Source organism: Gymnoscopelus microlampas (genome assembly GCF_963454915.1).
Source record: "Gymnoscopelus microlampas genome assembly, chromosome: 4".
Taxonomy (NCBI): Eukaryota; Metazoa; Chordata; class Actinopteri; order Myctophiformes; family Myctophidae; genus Gymnoscopelus; species Gymnoscopelus microlampas.
In genome coordinates, this window is record NC_139941.1 from 42,823,234 (window position 1) to 42,841,608 (window position 18,375).

General features: G+C 43.0%; 1 protein-coding gene across 2 annotated transcripts in view; it reads left to right on the forward strand.

Annotated features, from left to right (window-relative positions):
- Nucleotides 1-18,375, forward strand: part of ttc28 (tetratricopeptide repeat domain 28) — a 400,474-nt gene that overhangs the window by 212,170 nt on the left and 169,929 nt on the right. For both annotated transcript variants that reach the window (XM_084056166.1, XM_084056167.1), the window contains one exon: nt 5,324-5,471. In XM_084056166.1, the coding sequence (XP_083912292.1) occupies nt 5,324-5,471 (148 nt within the window). The remainder of the gene's footprint in view (nt 1-5,323; nt 5,472-18,375) is intronic.

The following is an 18,375-nucleotide window of genomic DNA, read 5'->3' on the forward strand; positions in this document are numbered from 1 at the left end:
CTCTCTCTCTCTCTCTCTCTCTCAGTCTCTCTCTCCCTCTCTCTGTGTCTCTCTGTCTGTCTCTATGTTTCTCTTTCTGTCTGTCTCCATCTTCGCCTGCCTTTCCTTCCTGTCTGTGTTTAGCTGAGAGCCTACAGGCTGTGCTAATCACTGGAGCGGCAGCTCTAAGTGGATGCTGCTATGTTTTTAGAAAAGATCCTCTTAAGTGTGAATAGGAAATGTCGTGCAGTGGTAAATGCTTGCTCTCTCTATACCCCTCTTCTCTTAAGATGCTTCCTGAATCCCGCCAACAGCATTATTTTGTAGACAACTTGTTGGCTCTTTCTCTACAGCATCTCCCACCATACACTTAACCCCTTAAGACCGGGAACGCGTCTGTGTCATTTTTAGATTTCTTTGGCTATTCAAAAATAGCAGATATACAAGCTCATAGCGCGGCACCGAGTGCCGCGCTATGAGCTTGTAGATCTGCTATTTTTTTAAATCGTGAACATTTCTCAAACTCATAACATTTGTAACTCAAATCTTTGCTTCTGGGGGCTTTTGAGATGGGGGTCCGTGGCCACTAATATCTAAACAATAAACAGTATGTTGCTACTGTATATCAGTGGTGCTCCAACTTTTCCATGTCAAGGACCCCCAAAATGATATGTATTTGGCCGCGGACCCCCATCTCAAAAGGTTTTGTTCCAGGGACCCCCAGAAGCAAAGATTTGAGTTACAAATGTTATGAGTTTGATAAATGTTCGCTTTAAAACACAACTTTTCACCATTTCCCCCCAAAAATAGCAGATCTAAAAGCTTGTATATAGCCAAAGAAATCTAATATGACACAAGATGCTTTCCCGGTCTAAATGGCTTAATAAGTATGCAAACACACTGACTACACTGCAGTACAGTAAGTGCATTCATTGGCCTTAGAATTTCTTTTGCTATTAATATCTGTGTCGGTATCGGTGCTCAGTTGAATTAGTATTCAACTGATACGTTTTGTAAACATGACCGCTCTTTTTTACGTGATACTGTCTAATTCAAGCTGTTTGATCATGCAATGGCGGATTCTATATTGCAAATGCCTGTTTCTGTGCGTGTGTGTGGCCCACGCGATGTGTTTGGACAGCGACCTAAGATAAATTACTATTTATATCTGTGTCAGTATTGGTACTCAGTTGAATTAGTATTCAGCTGATACTTTTGTAAACATGACTGCTCTTTTTTTACGCGGTACACTAATTCAAGCTGTTTGATCATGCAATGGCGGATGCTATATTGCACATGCCTGTTTCTGTGTGTGTGTGTGTGTGTGTGTGTGTGTGTGTGTGTGTGTGTGTGTGTGTGTGTGTGTGTGTGTGTGTGTGTGTGTGTGTGTGTGTGTGTGTGTGTGTGTGTGTGTGTGTGTGGCCCATATGCGATGTGTTTGGACAGCGACTGGAGATTAATAGCAGAAAAAAAACTCCTTTAAGGGCCGCGTGCCGCATCGATTCTGTCATTTCTCCCTGTCAGTCTTGTGATTTATGCATTTATGCACGTGCTTGTTGTGTTTGCAGTATTTTAACGCTCTCTCTCTCTCCGAGGGCGTATGGGGGGGCTTTTAAAGCGCGCACATGTAGGGCAGGCCAGGGTAAAGTAAGGGGATTAAAGGAGATGTCAATTTTTTTGTTTGAAGCAAAAAAGGCTCTATTTTCTTCATCCTTTTTTCTCTCTTCCCTTCCATCTCCCAATTCCCCCGGTCTCTCTCTCTCTCTCTCTCTCTCTCTCTCTCTCTCTCTCGGTCAGCAGCGCTCAGACGGAGAATGAAAGAAATCTCTGGTAGAGCAGTCATATTGCAAATCTAATCAAAGGGGGGAAGTGCTTTTAAATGTCTCTGGTTCCCTGGGGCAGAACAGTCTAGCGGGTCGGGCCTCTCCTCTCCTCTCCTCTCCTCTCTCCTCCTCCTCACACACAGGCTCCCTCGCCCAAACTTCGCCACCGCGAGATGCAATTAATATCGAGCGGACGCCACTGCCCGCCCCCCTCCGCTCCCAAAACCCCCATAATAACAGTGTTAGAACAAAGGTTAATGCTTTGAATCTAATCTCAGCGCCTTCGTCCGTTTCGATGGAGTTATGATGCAAGTGGCAGGAGGCAGAAGTGGTGTTTTTCTTTGGGGGGGGGGGGGGGGGGTATGGCTGGAGACAGGGGTGGGAGGGGGGTGGTTGAACGTCAGCTAAATTAATTACTGGTCCCCCATAAATTCAATGTCATGTCTCATTTTCCCTAATCCTCTGCTCCCTGGTGGTGTTAACAGGCAAGCCGGGGGAAAGACTAATGAAAAGGCCTCTTAGATGCTAATGGCAAATTAGCCCCTGTGTCACTTTTTGGAAGCTTGCTATAGAGGAGTCAACTTGTCTCTCTCTCCAGTGGGAGGTGGTGGCCAGACGAAAGACTAGACTGTGGGTTCTCCTACGTATCACACACACACACACACACACACACACACACACACACACACACACACACAGCACACACAGCACACACAGCACACACAGCACACAAAGACACATAAAAACTCACACACACAAACACTCAGCTGAGGAGGAGGAAGGGTTTGGAAAGTCTCACGGGGAGATTTATTTTTCAGTCTGAACTGTATTGTTTACTGGCCACCCAAAACGCCTTTGCCTTTCAATTATCTCTCAGTCTCTGTGCTGTGTAGTTCTTCTGCAATGTTGACAATGTGAGTGAGTTCAGAATGCAACTCCTCTCTAAGAGACTGTGTGTGTGTGTGTGTGTGTGTGTGTGTGTGTGTGTGTGTGTGTGTGTGTGTGTGTGTGTGTGTGTGTGTGTGTGTGTGTGTGTGTGTGTGTGTGTGTGTGTGTGTGTGTGTGTGTGTGTGTGTGTTGCGTGTGCATTGTTTATACCTTGGCTGGCTATTGTAAAGGGGAGGAGGGGGGGTGGGTCGGGGTGGGTAGTTGTTTGGAAAGTGGACAGGAGAATTTGCTGTTGATGTAGTAGAGCAGAGTCAGGTAGACTAGAGTTCGTCTGTGGCATACATGGGCAACTGGCGGCCCGGGGGCCACATGCAGCCCCCATCTTCACTTAATGCAGCCCGCAGGTTAATATCAGAATACTGATATATTATTGATTTCAGCTGTTACAATTCCAAACATGAAAACATTCATTACTTCAGTCTTTATTAGTAGCTTAATGACTATTATTAAAATTCTTTCTTAAAAGTTTTTTTTTTTTATGTCCAATGTTTTTGTATTTAAGTTCATAAAGTTAACATAAGTATAACTAAATGCATTTGAAATTAAATTAAAAAAATACTGTTCAGGATTCCAATTCAAAAATAGCAAAAAGAATTCAGGATTCCAGTTCAAAAATAGCAAAAATAGCAGACACCTGACACGTTTTGAGCTTGTAGATCGGCTATTTTTGCTACTTTTGTGTGATATAGAATGGCCCGACAGTAATATGCTCCCCGTGTCCCCTAGGGTAGGTACCCTCACAAAAACATACAGTAATCCTGGTCTCTATACTGCCTCCCCCTGGTCAGCCGGGGCGCCTGATGGAGGGGAAAGGAACTGGTTTGAATAACGTGTTCCTTCCACGCGCTATGTCCTACCGGGGAACCTCCCCCCTGTCAGGTGATAAGAAGCGGCTTGCTAGCTCCTCATGCATTGAAGGAGGCATGAGCTCGGCTCTGGGCTCTCCCTAGGCTGGCAGAGGGAGTGTAGCGCCCAGGATTACTCAGACAAAAGGCGCTGGGTGAAAAAATGGGTTACAAAATCGTGGGATAAAAGTTTTAGAGTATATGCAATGTGGCCCTCTGGAGTGAGTGTGGAAATATAGTGGCCCTCTCCATCATCAAAGTTGCCCACCCCTGCTCTGTGGGACTAGTCTCCGCTCAGCCCATAAGACACAAACATGGTGGGAGACGACAGACTCACCGCCTTGGTTGTAAAAAAAAAACATCTCTTTTTGTCCCTCGCCAGCCCAGAGAGACGACACATCGCAGAACACTCTTTGACGTGCGGGGGTGGGGTTGGGTTGGGGGCTTTTTTTTTGGATGATTGAAGCGATAGCGGTCTGTTTTAGTTTTCAATCCTCTCTAGAACGTTCAAAAAACATTTGAGACTCTCACAATCAGATACGTCGGCATGCAGTCACATCATGACGTTTATGTCCCTCCAGTATTTATTGACTCATACTCTCTCGGGCGTGTGACTTTGTTAAGCCTTTAAGACCGGGAACGCATCTGTGTCATTTTTAGATGTCTTTGGCTATTCAAAAATAGCAGATCTACAAGCTCATAGCGCGGCACTCGGTGCCGCGCTATGAGCTTGTAGATCTGCTATTTTTGAAAAATCTTGAAAAGTTGTTCAAATCCTTCAATATATATATTTTTAAAGCGAACGTTTGTAACTTAAATCTTTGCTTCTGGTGGTCCCTGGAATCAACTATTTTGAGGTGGGGGTCCGCGGCCAAATACATATACTTTTCGGTGGTCCTTGACATGAAAAGGTTTGAGCACCACTGATATTAACAACATACGTTTTTCAAAAAAATGTAGGATTTAGAAGACATTGGTAGAATCCCCAGAAGCAAAGATTTGAGTTAAAAAATAAAATAGCCAAAGACATCTTAAAATGACACAGATGCGTTCCCGGTCTAAATGGGTTAAGCTGTGGGAATTAACTTTCACTGTTGGTGTTTGCTTTTTATCGTTGTTGTTTTTTTAGGAAAAAGTTTCTTCGCTCGTCCGGCACACAAGTAACTCATGTGCACACGTTTGATGCTGTGGAAGAAAAATCGAATGTGGCAGAGAGTATTATTATATTACAGCTGTGAGACCTAGAGCTGAAGACTCTGAAGTATTTATGCGTGTGCTGTCCTTTTATGATTGCTACATGACGAAAGTTTTCTCTTTCTCTCTTCTCTCTCCCTCTCTCTCCTCTCTTTTCGTCTGCCAACTCAGTCAAAGGGAAATCCCAGCAGTGTGCTCCACATAGGTGCCTGGTTGACTGTCACGGCAGAGAGAGCGTATATACGGAAAGAGGGGAAACTAAACTAGTGAGCAGAAAGTAAATTGATGCTCCTGAGTAAGGCTGTCGGTGTCTAACACGTGCATTTTATGTAAAACGTATAATCCAATTAACAAGTACAAAACCCAGCCTGTGCTTCGCTCCATTACGGGAATACAAAGGAGAGAGAAGGTTCCTGCATTCTGCAGGCCGCTCATGTGGAAAAAATGCAAATGTGAAATGAGCGTGTGCCTGGTAATGTGTTTGTATTAAGCCCCATGCTGTGGCGCTGACGACTCTCTCTCTCTCTCTTGCAGGCATACTTCCGACAGGGTGTTGCCCTTCAGTACCTCGGTCGCCATGCGGACGCGCTGGCCGCCTTCGCCTCGGGGCTGGCCCAGGACCCCAAGAGCCTCCAGCTGCTGGTGGGCATGGTGGAGGCTGCTATGAAGTCCCCGTTACGAGGTAATGTATACTGTAGCAGTGGTTCTCCAAAAATGTTTGGCTCAGGGAACCCCCTGTAAAATAATGTTTTCATCCATGGCACACCCCCTGAATTACATTGTTACTTTATAGCACCTTACTATTTATTGTCATATTTACGGTACTTAAATGTGTAAATATTTCCCCCTAAAATACAGCATGACACGAGGAAAAGTTGAGAGAATATCTGTTTCCATTATGACAGATTGAAAATAACTTTGTACTTTTAAGACATTTAACCACTTGAACCCCAGCATCCCTATTCCGGGGAGAACATTCGCCAAAAATAACCGATCTACAAGCTCACAACGTGTCGCAACGCGACACGTTGTGAGCTTGTAGATCGACTATTTTTTTAGCGAAGAGGCTTTGGTGTAGATTGAAAAAGAACGCACCAAGTACAGTTCAAGTAATAAGTATAGAGGGTATGAAGCGGTTAAACTGAAGTGATGTTGATCAATTCTAAATATTATCAAAGTATCCTTTGGCACCCCTGGACTTGCATCACGGCACCCTAGGGTGCCACCGCACACCCAATCTGAGAAACCCTGATGTATAGTATACCCCTGTGTGTGCATTCGCAATGGCACTGTGTGAAAAAGTCACATTCCTTAGAATACACTGGGTGGGTGATTAAATTGTGTACTACTGATGTCATCATCATGTGCCATGAGCGTGCTGAGAGCAGAGAGCGCACACACACACACACACACACACACACACACACACACACACACACACACACACACACACACACACACACACACACACACACACACACACACACATTAAACCAAAAAGTTACTCTCCTCGATTGCATATCAGCAACTAGAGTCAGTCAAGGCTGGGAGGGTCAGTGTCCATTATTTGATGTGAAATGGCTTAAGACCCCCATCAAACAAGCGCTTTTTTTCGGCAGACTCAAGATGGAGTTGCGTAGTTTGTGTTGTTTTTGAACACTTGCCGAATCTGAAACGGAATGTTACCTTTCATTGGATACAGATGTGCCACTTCAAAACTTCACACGTTACTGTTCTTTCCCTGAAAGTCCCCTGAAAATGCATTTTTTTTCCTCCCTTTTCTGCCCTTAAAATGCACTGTTTTGCCCCTGAAAAGAAGTTGTCACTACACACCCCCGTTTTTCCCTTCAACAGACATCCATATACATGAGAACAAAAGAATGTGTGTTTAAGAAGGTGTCAGACTCATTATGAGGCGAAAGGTGATTTGACCAGTTGCTCAAATTAATTAGCATCATAAAAGCAGTGATCATCAAAATAATTCAGCATTTTAAATGCCCTTCGTTGTCCCTCTTATTGCCCTGGGAATCCCCTGAAAATTTACTGTCTTGGCGATGGCAGGACATGTGAAGTTTTGAAGTGGCACATCTGTATAAAGCAGTGGGCGGTGGTCACGATTCACAACGATTATTCATTAGACTTAACGAGTTGGTACTGTATCTCTCGCTACATCTTTCTTAATGCATTTTCTGGGAGTTGAAATAAAACAGAAATATTCATTTGAAATCTCCATTAGTGGTGAAATAAAGTGATTTTTTTCAGTCTTATAAGCTTTGAAGGCTTTGAATTAGTCTATACATACTGTATTGCTTGCATTTTTCGGGTTGAGGACGTATAAATCTATGATATTCATCATAATTACATCATCAGGAAGCGGCAACACGATAAGGGATGGAAATAAAGTGAAAGATTAAGCTAAAGCAAAACAAATGAATGAAGCATTAACAGTACATGGATGAATGCCTGTATATCTGATGTAAACTGCAGGAAGGTATTCCCGTAGGTTCAGGCATCATTGCTGAAGCTCTTGAGTGTCTACTTTTGTTTTGCCACTGGCTGCATGTCTGTCCTTTTTATAGCTCAGACGATAGTCTTCTAAATCTAGGCGATGTCCGTGATCTGAGATCCTTATCTGGATGGAGTCCAATTTAGCTTCAAGCGATGCTCTGGTTGTATTAAATTCGAGGTTGAGGGCCACTTTGAGTTCCTCCATTAGCTTAGCGACCGCAGCCATATCTGTAGCGCCGTCCTTCTTGCGATTTCGATGCAATTTCAACAAGTTACATCAATGAAATAAAACAGGAAAACATTTATATTAGAAAAGCCAGTGATGTATGTATTAGGGTTTAACATTTTCCGGGAAATAGCTAATTTTAATTCCCGGGAATTTTCAGACCTTTTCCCGGGCTTCCCGGGAATTCCCGTTAAAGGGTAAAAAAAAAAAAAAAGTGCCCAATAAATGCATTTATATGTAGATACTTAAATAGACAATTTTACACGAGGTGCCCAAATGTCCCTATTGTGTCCACCTATGAACTTGCACTAATAATGACTTAATTTGATTTTTTAAAATCATATAAATATAATATATAAATATAATAGCCTGCGGAGATCTGCCCTGTTGCGCAGCGGGTGAAGACAATTAACTTAACGAGGAGCTGCGCTCAAAACGCACTCAAACAATGTCAAACTCTAGCTGCTGAAATAAACGTTCCATTTGTATCATTATTGACAAGAGAATTTGCAAAAGGAATATGTATTTATTGTCCATCAGAGCGCCGGTGAGGTCACAGCTTTTCTCTACTTTTGTAGGATATTGATTTGATAGCCTAAACTTGTCATTTGTTTGCAGTTATTAATTTATATTAGGCTACTTGCTGGATATTATAAGACTCCATGTTGGGATGTTGGCTGTATGTTGTCTATTAATCTATATTTTGTTGTTGATCAAATGTGGGGTTTTGTAGTGTGATTTTGATGTGCACATGCATGCGCTGCCAGCACTGACAATCAATGAGACAGACAGCTGTTGTGCAGTTCACTTGTTCTACTGGGTAGTTCTAGTAAAATGGTACAGTAGTTTGAACGTTCTAAAATGCAAGTGTAGGTAGGGTAGGCTACATTAATGATGATAAAAAAATCGGACCACATCGGTCTAATACTCTCTCTCTCTCTCTCTCTCTCTCTCTCTCTCTCTCTCTCTCTCTCTCTCTCTCTCTCCCCCCCCCTCTCCCTCCCTCTCCCTCCCTCTCTCTCTCTCTCTCTCTCTCGCTCTCTCTCGCTCTCTTCAGCTCTCCGGTCTGTCCTCTCTCTCTATCAAAAGCATTGCTTGGCTTGTGCGCATTTTAAGCTGGAATATAGGCTCGATCAAACCTACCTAGGCTACTGTTTATGCAGCGTTTCACTTGATGATGTTGAATCTGAACTAGTCAACTGGTGTCTACCATATTGACAGCAGAGGAAACAGTGAAATCAGCGTGCGTACTGCGCAGGGCAGGCATGGGGCATCACGGCCACTTGTGTTTTATTTTGTTCATTACTGTTACATTCATTCAGTGCGTCCCATATTGGTTCACAACGGGACGATGGGACCCTGCCCTGGTCGGCAACGCGGCAAGTAACTTTCCTAATTATAATAGTAATTCCTCCACGCTGTAGATAGGGCTTTCTACTAATTAGTATTCATTTCTAACAAGAAAAAAAAAAAAACGGGAAGCCCGGGAACCGAAGTGAATTCCCGGGATGGTAAAAAAAACCGAATTCCCGGGATTCCCGCATCCCGGGAATCCCGGTGTTAAACACTAGTATGTATATAGCTTCAATGCGTGAAAGAGACTTTTTTATAGTTGTAATTAAAATATTGCAGGGGCTTCATGCAAATGTGTCTGCCTCGATCGCGTTCATGACCCGGAAGCCGGGATACCAATTTGACCAAATTTCCTATAACATGAGAGAACTCATACATGATACAGGATAAACAAGTGAACCTGGAAGAGATGACGCAAACAAAATGAGCAGACAAAATTGGAACTGGAAAACCCTGATGAAATCGAACACAGGTTATTTTTTCCATTTCCTGAAAAGTAACAGTGCTGGAAAGACATACAAGGTTTACAACCGACAGTGACAATATGTTTTCTCTCCTGTCTGTCTTAAAGCCTGTCTTTGCGATAATTCCCACTGTCAGTCAATAAATGTGTTGTGGGGTGACATTGTCCCCGTCTGTCAGTCTCTCTACCCACTTGGCAGGCAGACCGTCCCTCTAACTGTCTGTCTGTTTGTGCGTCTGTCTGTCCATGTGTCAAGTCAGTCGCTCCGTTTGACTGTGAGTCCGGTCTATAGCCTGCAGCTTCAGCTCATCTGATTGTCAGCGGGGTTGATCACATTTACAGATAGCCCTTTATCTTAATAAGCTTCCAACAATGCAGCCATTGTCCTTTTGCGAAAACCTATTTCCTAAAGCCAAGTGGATTTATAAGTAGCTTATTCAAGCCAAGATTTTTTTTTACTAAACTCGCGTGGCTCTCGGCTCCCACGGAACCATTGTCATCAACATTATTATACAGCATGTGTTGGTCAGCTGCCGTGGGGCGTGGCGTGGTCGTTTCGGCGAAGCTGTTACGGTGGATGAAATCTACAGGACAGTGTTGATTTTGACAGCAAATTTTGATTTAGTTTTAGTCATAGTCTTTTGAATAAAATTCTATTTAGTTTTAGTCATATTTTAGTCATCTTAAATGTTTTATTTTTTGTCTAGTTTTAGTCAACTACATATCATAAGATTTTAGTCGACTAAATCTACAGTTGATTTAGTCGACTAAAATGTATTTCGGCGGGCACTGAAGGCGTCTTAATGGCTGATTTTACACTTGGTTGTATGCTGAAAATAGCTGATCTACAAACTCACAACGCGTCGCAGCGCGACGTTGTGAGCTTGTAGATCTGCTATTTTCATAGCGCAACACCCGAGCCCAACCAAACATAAAATTACTTGTCTTTCAGTTCTATTGGATCTCTTCTCCACTAGTCACTCCCTAACATTTTAGTCTAGTTTTTATTTGTTGACGAAATTGTCAATATATTTAGCCTTAGTTTTAGTCATAGGCGGCGGGTGAGTCCGACATTTGGGAAGGCTAGTACGGGACACATGCACGCGCGCTAGTGTTTAACACCGGGATTCCCGGGATGCGGGAATCCCGGGAATTCGGTTTTTTTTACCATCCCGGGAATTCACTTCGGTTCCCGGGCTTCCCGTTTTTTTTTTTTTCTTGTTAGAAATGAATACTAATTAGTAGAAAGCCCTATCTACAGCGTGGAGGAATTACTATTATAATTAGGAAAGTTACTTGCCGCGTTGCCGACCAGGGCAGGGTCCCATCGTCCCGTTGTGAACCAATATGGGACGCACTGAATGAATGTAACAGTAATGAACAAAATAAAACACAAGTGGCCGTGATGCCCCATGCCTGCCCTGCGCAGTACGCACGCTGATTTCACTGTTTCCTCTGCTGTCAATATGGTAGACACCAGTTGACTAGTTCAGATTCAACATCATCAAGTGAAACGCTGCATAAACAGTAGCCTAGGTAGGTTTGATCGAGCCTATATTCCAGCTTAAAATGCGCACAAGCCAAGCAATGCTTTTGATAGAGAGAGAGGACAGACCGGAGAGCTGAAGAGAGCGAGAGAGAGCGAGAGAGAGAGAGAGAGAGAGAGGGAGGGAGAGGGAGGGAGAGGGGGGGGGAGAGAGAGAGAGAGAGAGAGAGAGAGAGAGAGAGAGAGAGAGAGAGAGAGAGAGAGAGAGTATTAGACCGATGTGGTCCGATTTTTTTATCATCATTAATGTAGCCTACCCTACCTACACTTGCATTTTAGAACGTTCAAACTACTGTACCATTTTACTAGAACTACCCAGTAGAACAAGTGAACTGCACAACAGCTGTCTGTCTCATTGATTGTCAGTGCTGGCAGCGCATGCATGTGCACATCAAAATCACACTACAAAACCCCACATTTGATCAACAACAAAATATAGATTAATAGACAACATACAGCCAACATCCCAACATGGAGTCTTATAATATCCAGCAAGTAGCCTAATATAAATTAATAACTGCAAACAAATGACAAGTTTAGGCTATCAAATCAATATCCTACAAAAGTAGAGAAAAGCTGTGACCTCACCGGCGCTCTGATGGACAATAAATACATATTCCTTTTGCAAATTCTCTTGTCAATAATGATACAAATGGAACGTTTATTTCAGCAGCTAGAGTTTGACATTGTTTGAGTGCGTTTTGAGCGCAGCTCCTCGTTAAGTTAATTGTCTTCACCCGCTGCGCAACAGGGCAGATCTCCGCAGGCTATTATATTTATATATTATATTTATATGATTTTAAAAAATCAAATTAAGTCATTATTAGTGCAAGTTCATAGGTGGACACAATAGGGACATTTGGGCACCTCGTGTAAAATTGTCTATTTAAGTATCTACATATAAATGCATTTATTGGGCACTTTTTTTTTTTTTTTACCCTTTAACGGGAATTCCCGGGAAGCCCGGGAAAAGGTCTGAAAATTCCCGGGAATTAAAATTAGCTATTTCCCGGAAAATGTTAAACCCTAACGCGCGCGCAGCGCGCGTGCATGTGTCCCCCCCCCCCCGCGCGCGCGCGAAGCGCGCGCGCGATTTTTTTCGGGTTTCCCGTGGATAAAGTTACTTTTTTGGTTACTTTATTAAGTTTATTTCGGTTATAGGGTGACAAGCAGTGCTGCGCAGCCTGCGCTGATGTGAACGCAGTAATGCACGTTATTTTCTGCTGAAGGGAGGGGGCGGAGAGGGTGCTCCTTTGATCGGCGGGTAGGCGTGATTGTCACCAGGGGGCTGCAGCGACAGCACACACAATATATAATGCTGCGCACATTTATTATATATAATTTGCTCAATTTCAAAAATTTTCCAGGATAACATTTGGGAAGGCTTAGCCTACCCTAGCCTTCATTACCCGCCGCCTATGGTTTTAGTCATCGTAGCTTAGTTTTTATTTCGTTTTTATTTCGTTTTCGTCAGAGAAAAAAGGTAGTCGACGGACATTTTTCGTCATAGTTTTAGTCGACGAAATCAACACTGTTGGTGGATCAAATCCACAGGCCTCAAAAACAAACCTGGCGTCCATTTTCCTCCAGCTTGACCACTGCATGATGCTTTAATGTGCCACAGATCTGGCACGGCACTGGGCTTGCCAACAAAGACTGAGTCATCCTGCGGTCTCCCTCTTTGTCATCGCAGAGGGGTTCCTGCACCGAGCTGCACTGAATCGGCACACGTGAATAAACGCCGCCTTGTGTTCTATAATCCAGCGTTTACCAAACTGCACAATGAGATCAGTGATTCCAAATGGCTTTATTGTTCGGAGAGGGATCATTCGCTCTTAACTCGTTCAGTACGGGAACGCATCTGTGTCACTTTTAGATTTCTTTGGCTATTCAAAAATAGCAGATATACAAGCTCATAGCGCGGCACCGAATGCCGCGCTATGAGCTTGTAGATCTGCTAATTTTGAAAAATCGTGAAAATGTTTGCAAATCTTTGGATATATATATTTTGAAAGCAAACATTTGTAACTCAAATCTTTGCTTCTGAGGGTCCCTGGAACAAGATACTTTACAAATGTTCGCTTTAAAAATATTTACATTCAAAGATTTGCACTTCGCGCTCTGAGCTTGTATATCTGCTATTTTTTGAATAGCCCAAAGAAATCTGAACATGACACATGATGCGTTCCTGGTCTTAATGGGTTAAATTGAATACAGCGCTCCTTTTTGAAATCCACGTTTGCAAAGAAACACCACCACCGCAGAATGGTAGAAAGAGGGAAAACATTATGAAGGGACCATCTGAACAACATTTGAATATGAGCGTGTCACTGGAGCAGGAACAAGAGGTGGGTTTGAGTCTATGGGCCCAGAACCAAGCACTGTGGGAGGGGGTCCCTGCCTGCTGGTTCAGCCAGTTAGTGCACAGACCATATCGTTGTTGTCGGGCAGAAACCCCATATCTCCATATTGTAACTTTTTGTGTTTTTTTTGTAAATTAACACCCTACTTGATTATGCCACAGCGTCGCAACAAAAGTAGCAGATCCACAAGCTCGATTTCGCGCCACATTTTGAGCTTGTAGATCTGCTACTTTTGCCACACTTTTGAATTTGAATCCTGAAAAGTAACAGTTTTGGACATATTAGGTTTCCACCGGACAGAGACCATATGCTCCTAGTGAGTGTGAGGACCGGGGATCAAACCCTACCCCTGTCTTCTCTCTCTCTCTCTCTCTCTCTCTCTCTCTCTCTCTCTCTCTCTCTCTCTCTCTCTCTCTCTCTCTCTCTCTCTCTCTCTCTCTCTCCACTGTCTTATCTGATACAAAGCATACAGATCTAATCGTGTGGATCTGGAGATCCACATGGAAACATCATGGCTTCATGTCCATCTCAATTCAATTCAATTGTATTAAAGTGTAAAATCACAACAAGTCTGTGTTAACACATCAAGACACTTTACTTGTAGAGCAGAGACTTCATGTGGTCCAGCCTGTGACGTTAGTCATTTATGAAGTATGTATGACAAATGACTTCGGGCAATAAGGTTTCAGCCCAATCTGAGCCCTATTGACTTAGTTTTGCAAGACTCTTTATAAAAGTTGAATATTTAGAAAAATATATAGTGTGGAGGTACTAAGTTAACCTGACTCCACCAGATGCCTCCATCTGGCTCCAGCCTCCATATGGGATTGCTCAGAGATTGGAGCTTACACCGAACCGCGGCGGGTCGAACCAATCAGCGGCTGCTAGGGGCGGGATCTTGGCCAGTGTTGCCAGATTCTGTGAGAGAAACAAGCAACCAGGTCTAGGAAAACCAGCCCAAAAGAAGCAACTATGGGCCAAATGAGTACTTTAACATATACATCAGCTATTTGAAAACAGCCGATCTACAAGCTCACAACGCCCGGTGATCCAATCACCTGCCAAGTAGCTTGAAAAAACAGACCCCCGTCTTGCAGCGGTTTGGGCTACCGAGGTCCCAGATGGAAGTAGGCTGTGAAACAATTGTGTGAAGCAAGCGTCTTCCATCTGGCGGGAGTCAGGTTTAATAGTACTAAGTTGGCCTAGCAGCGTGCCTAAGAAATTTGTCGCATATCGGTCCAGCGTTTTGCGAGACACACACACACACACACACACACACACACACACACACACACACACACACACACACACACACACACACACACACACACACACACACACACACACACACACAGACCAAACCCTGGCTAGGGAAGCCGTAAAAAAAGATTAAAGAACCAATAAGGACTGTGCTGGACCTGGCACAGTCTTCTCGTCCAGGCCATTTTAATCTCAGCCTAATTGTTTGCCACAACTCCCACTGTGCCAGGCCCAAGCCCAGCAGAGGATCCAATCCAAGGTGTTTTGAGGAGGAGTAGTTTAGGTCGGAGGGATTAAGTGCAATGATCCTCTCAGAGGGTCTCCTGGCACAAGGGGGGCCGATAATCAATGCTACGCCAGCAAACAGGGGAGATAATCAGTGCTACGCATCCCAAGCCCTCCGATAAGCGAACGGCTAGCTGCTTGCTCTCATATTGTATTGGCGGGCTCATGCCAGGCTCGCTTATCGGCTGTGTAACACAGTCCTCCCTGGGTTTGGCCGGGGATTACATCGCCCACTAATTTAATTTTCACACTGCTTGCAGGCTGAGCAGCACCAGCGAAAGATCTCGTGGTGCTTTTTGACTACAATAACTAACTATGGCAGGGTTTCAAATAAGGTTCTGGGGAAGCCATGGGGACGAGCCAGCAGTGCTGTCGTTCTGGACAGTCGAGCAACACAACACTGCCATTAACAGCAAAGGCAGAGGAAATGTATGTTTTTAGTACTACTTCAACTGTTATTTTGTCATAAAAGCAACTTCTGAGAACATTTAAAGGGATATTTATTTTGTTTTTGTTGCATTCCTAAGCCAATAATTTGAGGACCGGCAGCGGTTCCGGTAGGAGACACAAAGAGCCTCATTTGTGCCAACCGGAACCGCTGCCTGACCGCTGGTCATGAAATTATTGGCTTAGGAATTACGACAAAAACAAAACAAATATCCATGAATTCAAGTGTCCATGGGGTGATTAATCGATAGGACAAAAAAGTAATTTTGGGGGTGAGTGAAAAAGACAGTTTAGCTTTTGAAGCATTTGCTAATTTTAGGAAAACTAATACCTATTTGAATATTACGTCTGACTTTTTTAGTAAAAATACAATAGTAATGGAAGTTGTTTCTACTTTGCAGCTTATTAAACTGGAGCGGTGCAGTGAATAACCCCATATTAGGAGAATATATAGAACTGATTTATTACATTAAAGAACCACATAATGCACACAGGGGGTTAACCAATTTGAGCCGCTCTGCATGCCAATAGTGGATAAACTTGTACAGCTGCCATATTGGCAACTGTAGGTTTCAATGAAGCTGTAATGTTAGTTTCTGAAATACATAACTTTATAGTCTATGACTTTGCGTACTTACTACTTCCTGACCTTCAATTGCAAGCATGATAAGTATAAAGAATGCTGTACTGCAGTGGTTCTCAACCAGTGGTCCGGGGACCACCAGTGGTCCTCGAGGGGGTTCCAGGTGGTCCCCAGCTAAATGATGGAGAGATGGTAACCAAATGGACCCTTATTAGATCTTTAACTCTTGAGAGCGTAAAATGAAACCAAATGGACCCTTACGGGTCCATTTGGTTTCATTTTACGCTCTCAAGAGTTACATTATTGTTAAACATCTGCATTTCTTAAAGGTAGGGTAAGTGATATATTTACATATACAGAGCGTTTGTTCGGTCACAGGGGTCTCTCCAGGTCTTTAGTAAACAGAATATAGTAACATTTAAGCCAATCAGGAGAGAGCACTGAAAATGCATTTTCTGTTTAATAAAGAGCTGGAGATGGGAGACTCCTTTTACTGAACAAACACTCTGTAGCAATGAGTACTATCAGAATATAGACCCATTTTGCAATTATTTGAATAATTGCAAATCACTTACCCTACCTTTAATTTGAAAGAAGTCTACACAATTAGAGTGTAGACTTCTTCAATGTAGAAGAATTGTTACTTTGATCAACGTTTGCCTGTTTATCTGTCCTATGGTACCACATCAATACCGAATGGAATTGTGGACAAAATCTTATCGAACGAAAACAAAATATTCTAAGTTTTGGGTCTGAGAGTCAAAATCTCATCAAATGGTGGTCCGTGACTCAAATGCTGAATATTTAATGGATCTCTTGATATGAAAAGAGTAGAAAACCACTGCTATACTGTATGAGTATGTGTGTGATATTTCATCCACAGCTCATTCAAAACACATTCATCACATTCATCTGAGCATCTGTCCTTCCTATCAATGTATTATTTCTTACTGCATCGTTATTGAGTCACGTATTCGCCCAGACATTTATGATAACATGAGCTAATAATATTCCTGTTTTTCATTGGATTTATGATTTATTGATTTAATTTTATTTGCTGACAATGTGACTGAAACGTGCACAGCGGATAGAGCAGCAAACTTCAGTTTTAGGACGGTTTCACGGTTTCATCTGGTTATCATGCAAAATGCTATGTAAGGTTTTGGGTTACCCTTCATAGCTGAAAAAAGACATTAGAGAACTTTCTCAAACACCTTGAACAAGTAAATTTAACTAAATTGATGACGAGGAATGGCTCTTGTGTTCTTCTAACAACATAAATGTTTTAATCCATTTGTGCATGGATTTCAATCTATTATTCCCTCTCTTCACTGATCTGATTGACAAGATGCTACCACGGCGATCAGGATAGAGGCGTAGCAATGCATGACCCTAGCTCCAGCCTATTGTCCAAATGTTGATATTTATGGGCACAAAAATCCAAGACGGCAATGGTCAAATCCAAGATGCCAACCCGGCGGTCAAAATGCCAAACTCAAGGCTTCAAAACGGCACTCCATACAAACCAATGGGGTGACATCACAGTTACTATGGCCATATTTTTTTTACGGACTATGATTTCGCTTTACATTATTTCTTGTAATATACAAATTCTAACGTTTTTGGTGCCATCTGTTCTGCATAACAAAACCCCTTTGAGAACGGTTTGATACTGTAACTACTTTTATGTGTTCGTCTATCTTCTTCACCACACACACAACGTTGTATGTTTTTCAGCCTTCCTAAAGTCCTTCTATGTTTATTTATGTATTTATTTTTGGCATTGAGCGGCGAGAGAGAGAGAGAGTAAACAAAAAACTCAAGGATAAAAGAAGACAAATACATATGAAAGTGAAACAACAATTTCAAGGCACAAAATCTTCAAGGACCCTAACGGTGTGTAGCCAATTCATCAAAGCACGGTCAGCTGCCGCCACAATGTGTTTTAGCATCACAATCTATAATTCCCCAATTGTTGTCAAAGTCAAACATAGTTCAGCGCGCATTCTCTCTCTCTCTCTCTCTCTCTCTCTCTCTCTCCCCCTGTCTCTCTCTCTCTCTCACTCTTATCTGTCTCTCTCTCATTCTCTCACTTCTTCACAAAGATCAGAGATGTATTTTTGTTCCGCTATGCTGTTACAGTACTCCAGAGCTCTCTAATGCTCTCTCGTGTGACTCATACTGTATTCCTTTGTATTTCCCACAACAAAGGAGTTTTCTCGTAGGAGTGGAAAATGTAGCACTCTCTCACAGTGCCTCACTTCGTCTGTCCTCCTACGCCCTTCTCTCTGATCGTCACCCTCAATCTCTGACTCTGCCCCGATATCAGCCCATTTGAGGTGTTCCCTTTTCTCTTCCAATTAGCGTCAACGAATGAGAAACGAGAGAAATCAGGCGCACGCTTTTGTTTAACCCATTAAGACCGGGAACGCAGCAGCGGTGTCATTTTGGATTTCTTTGGCTATTCAAAAATAGCAGATATACAAGCTCATAGCGCGGCACCGAGTGCCGTGCTATGAGCTTGTATATCTGCTATTTTAGAAAAATCGTGA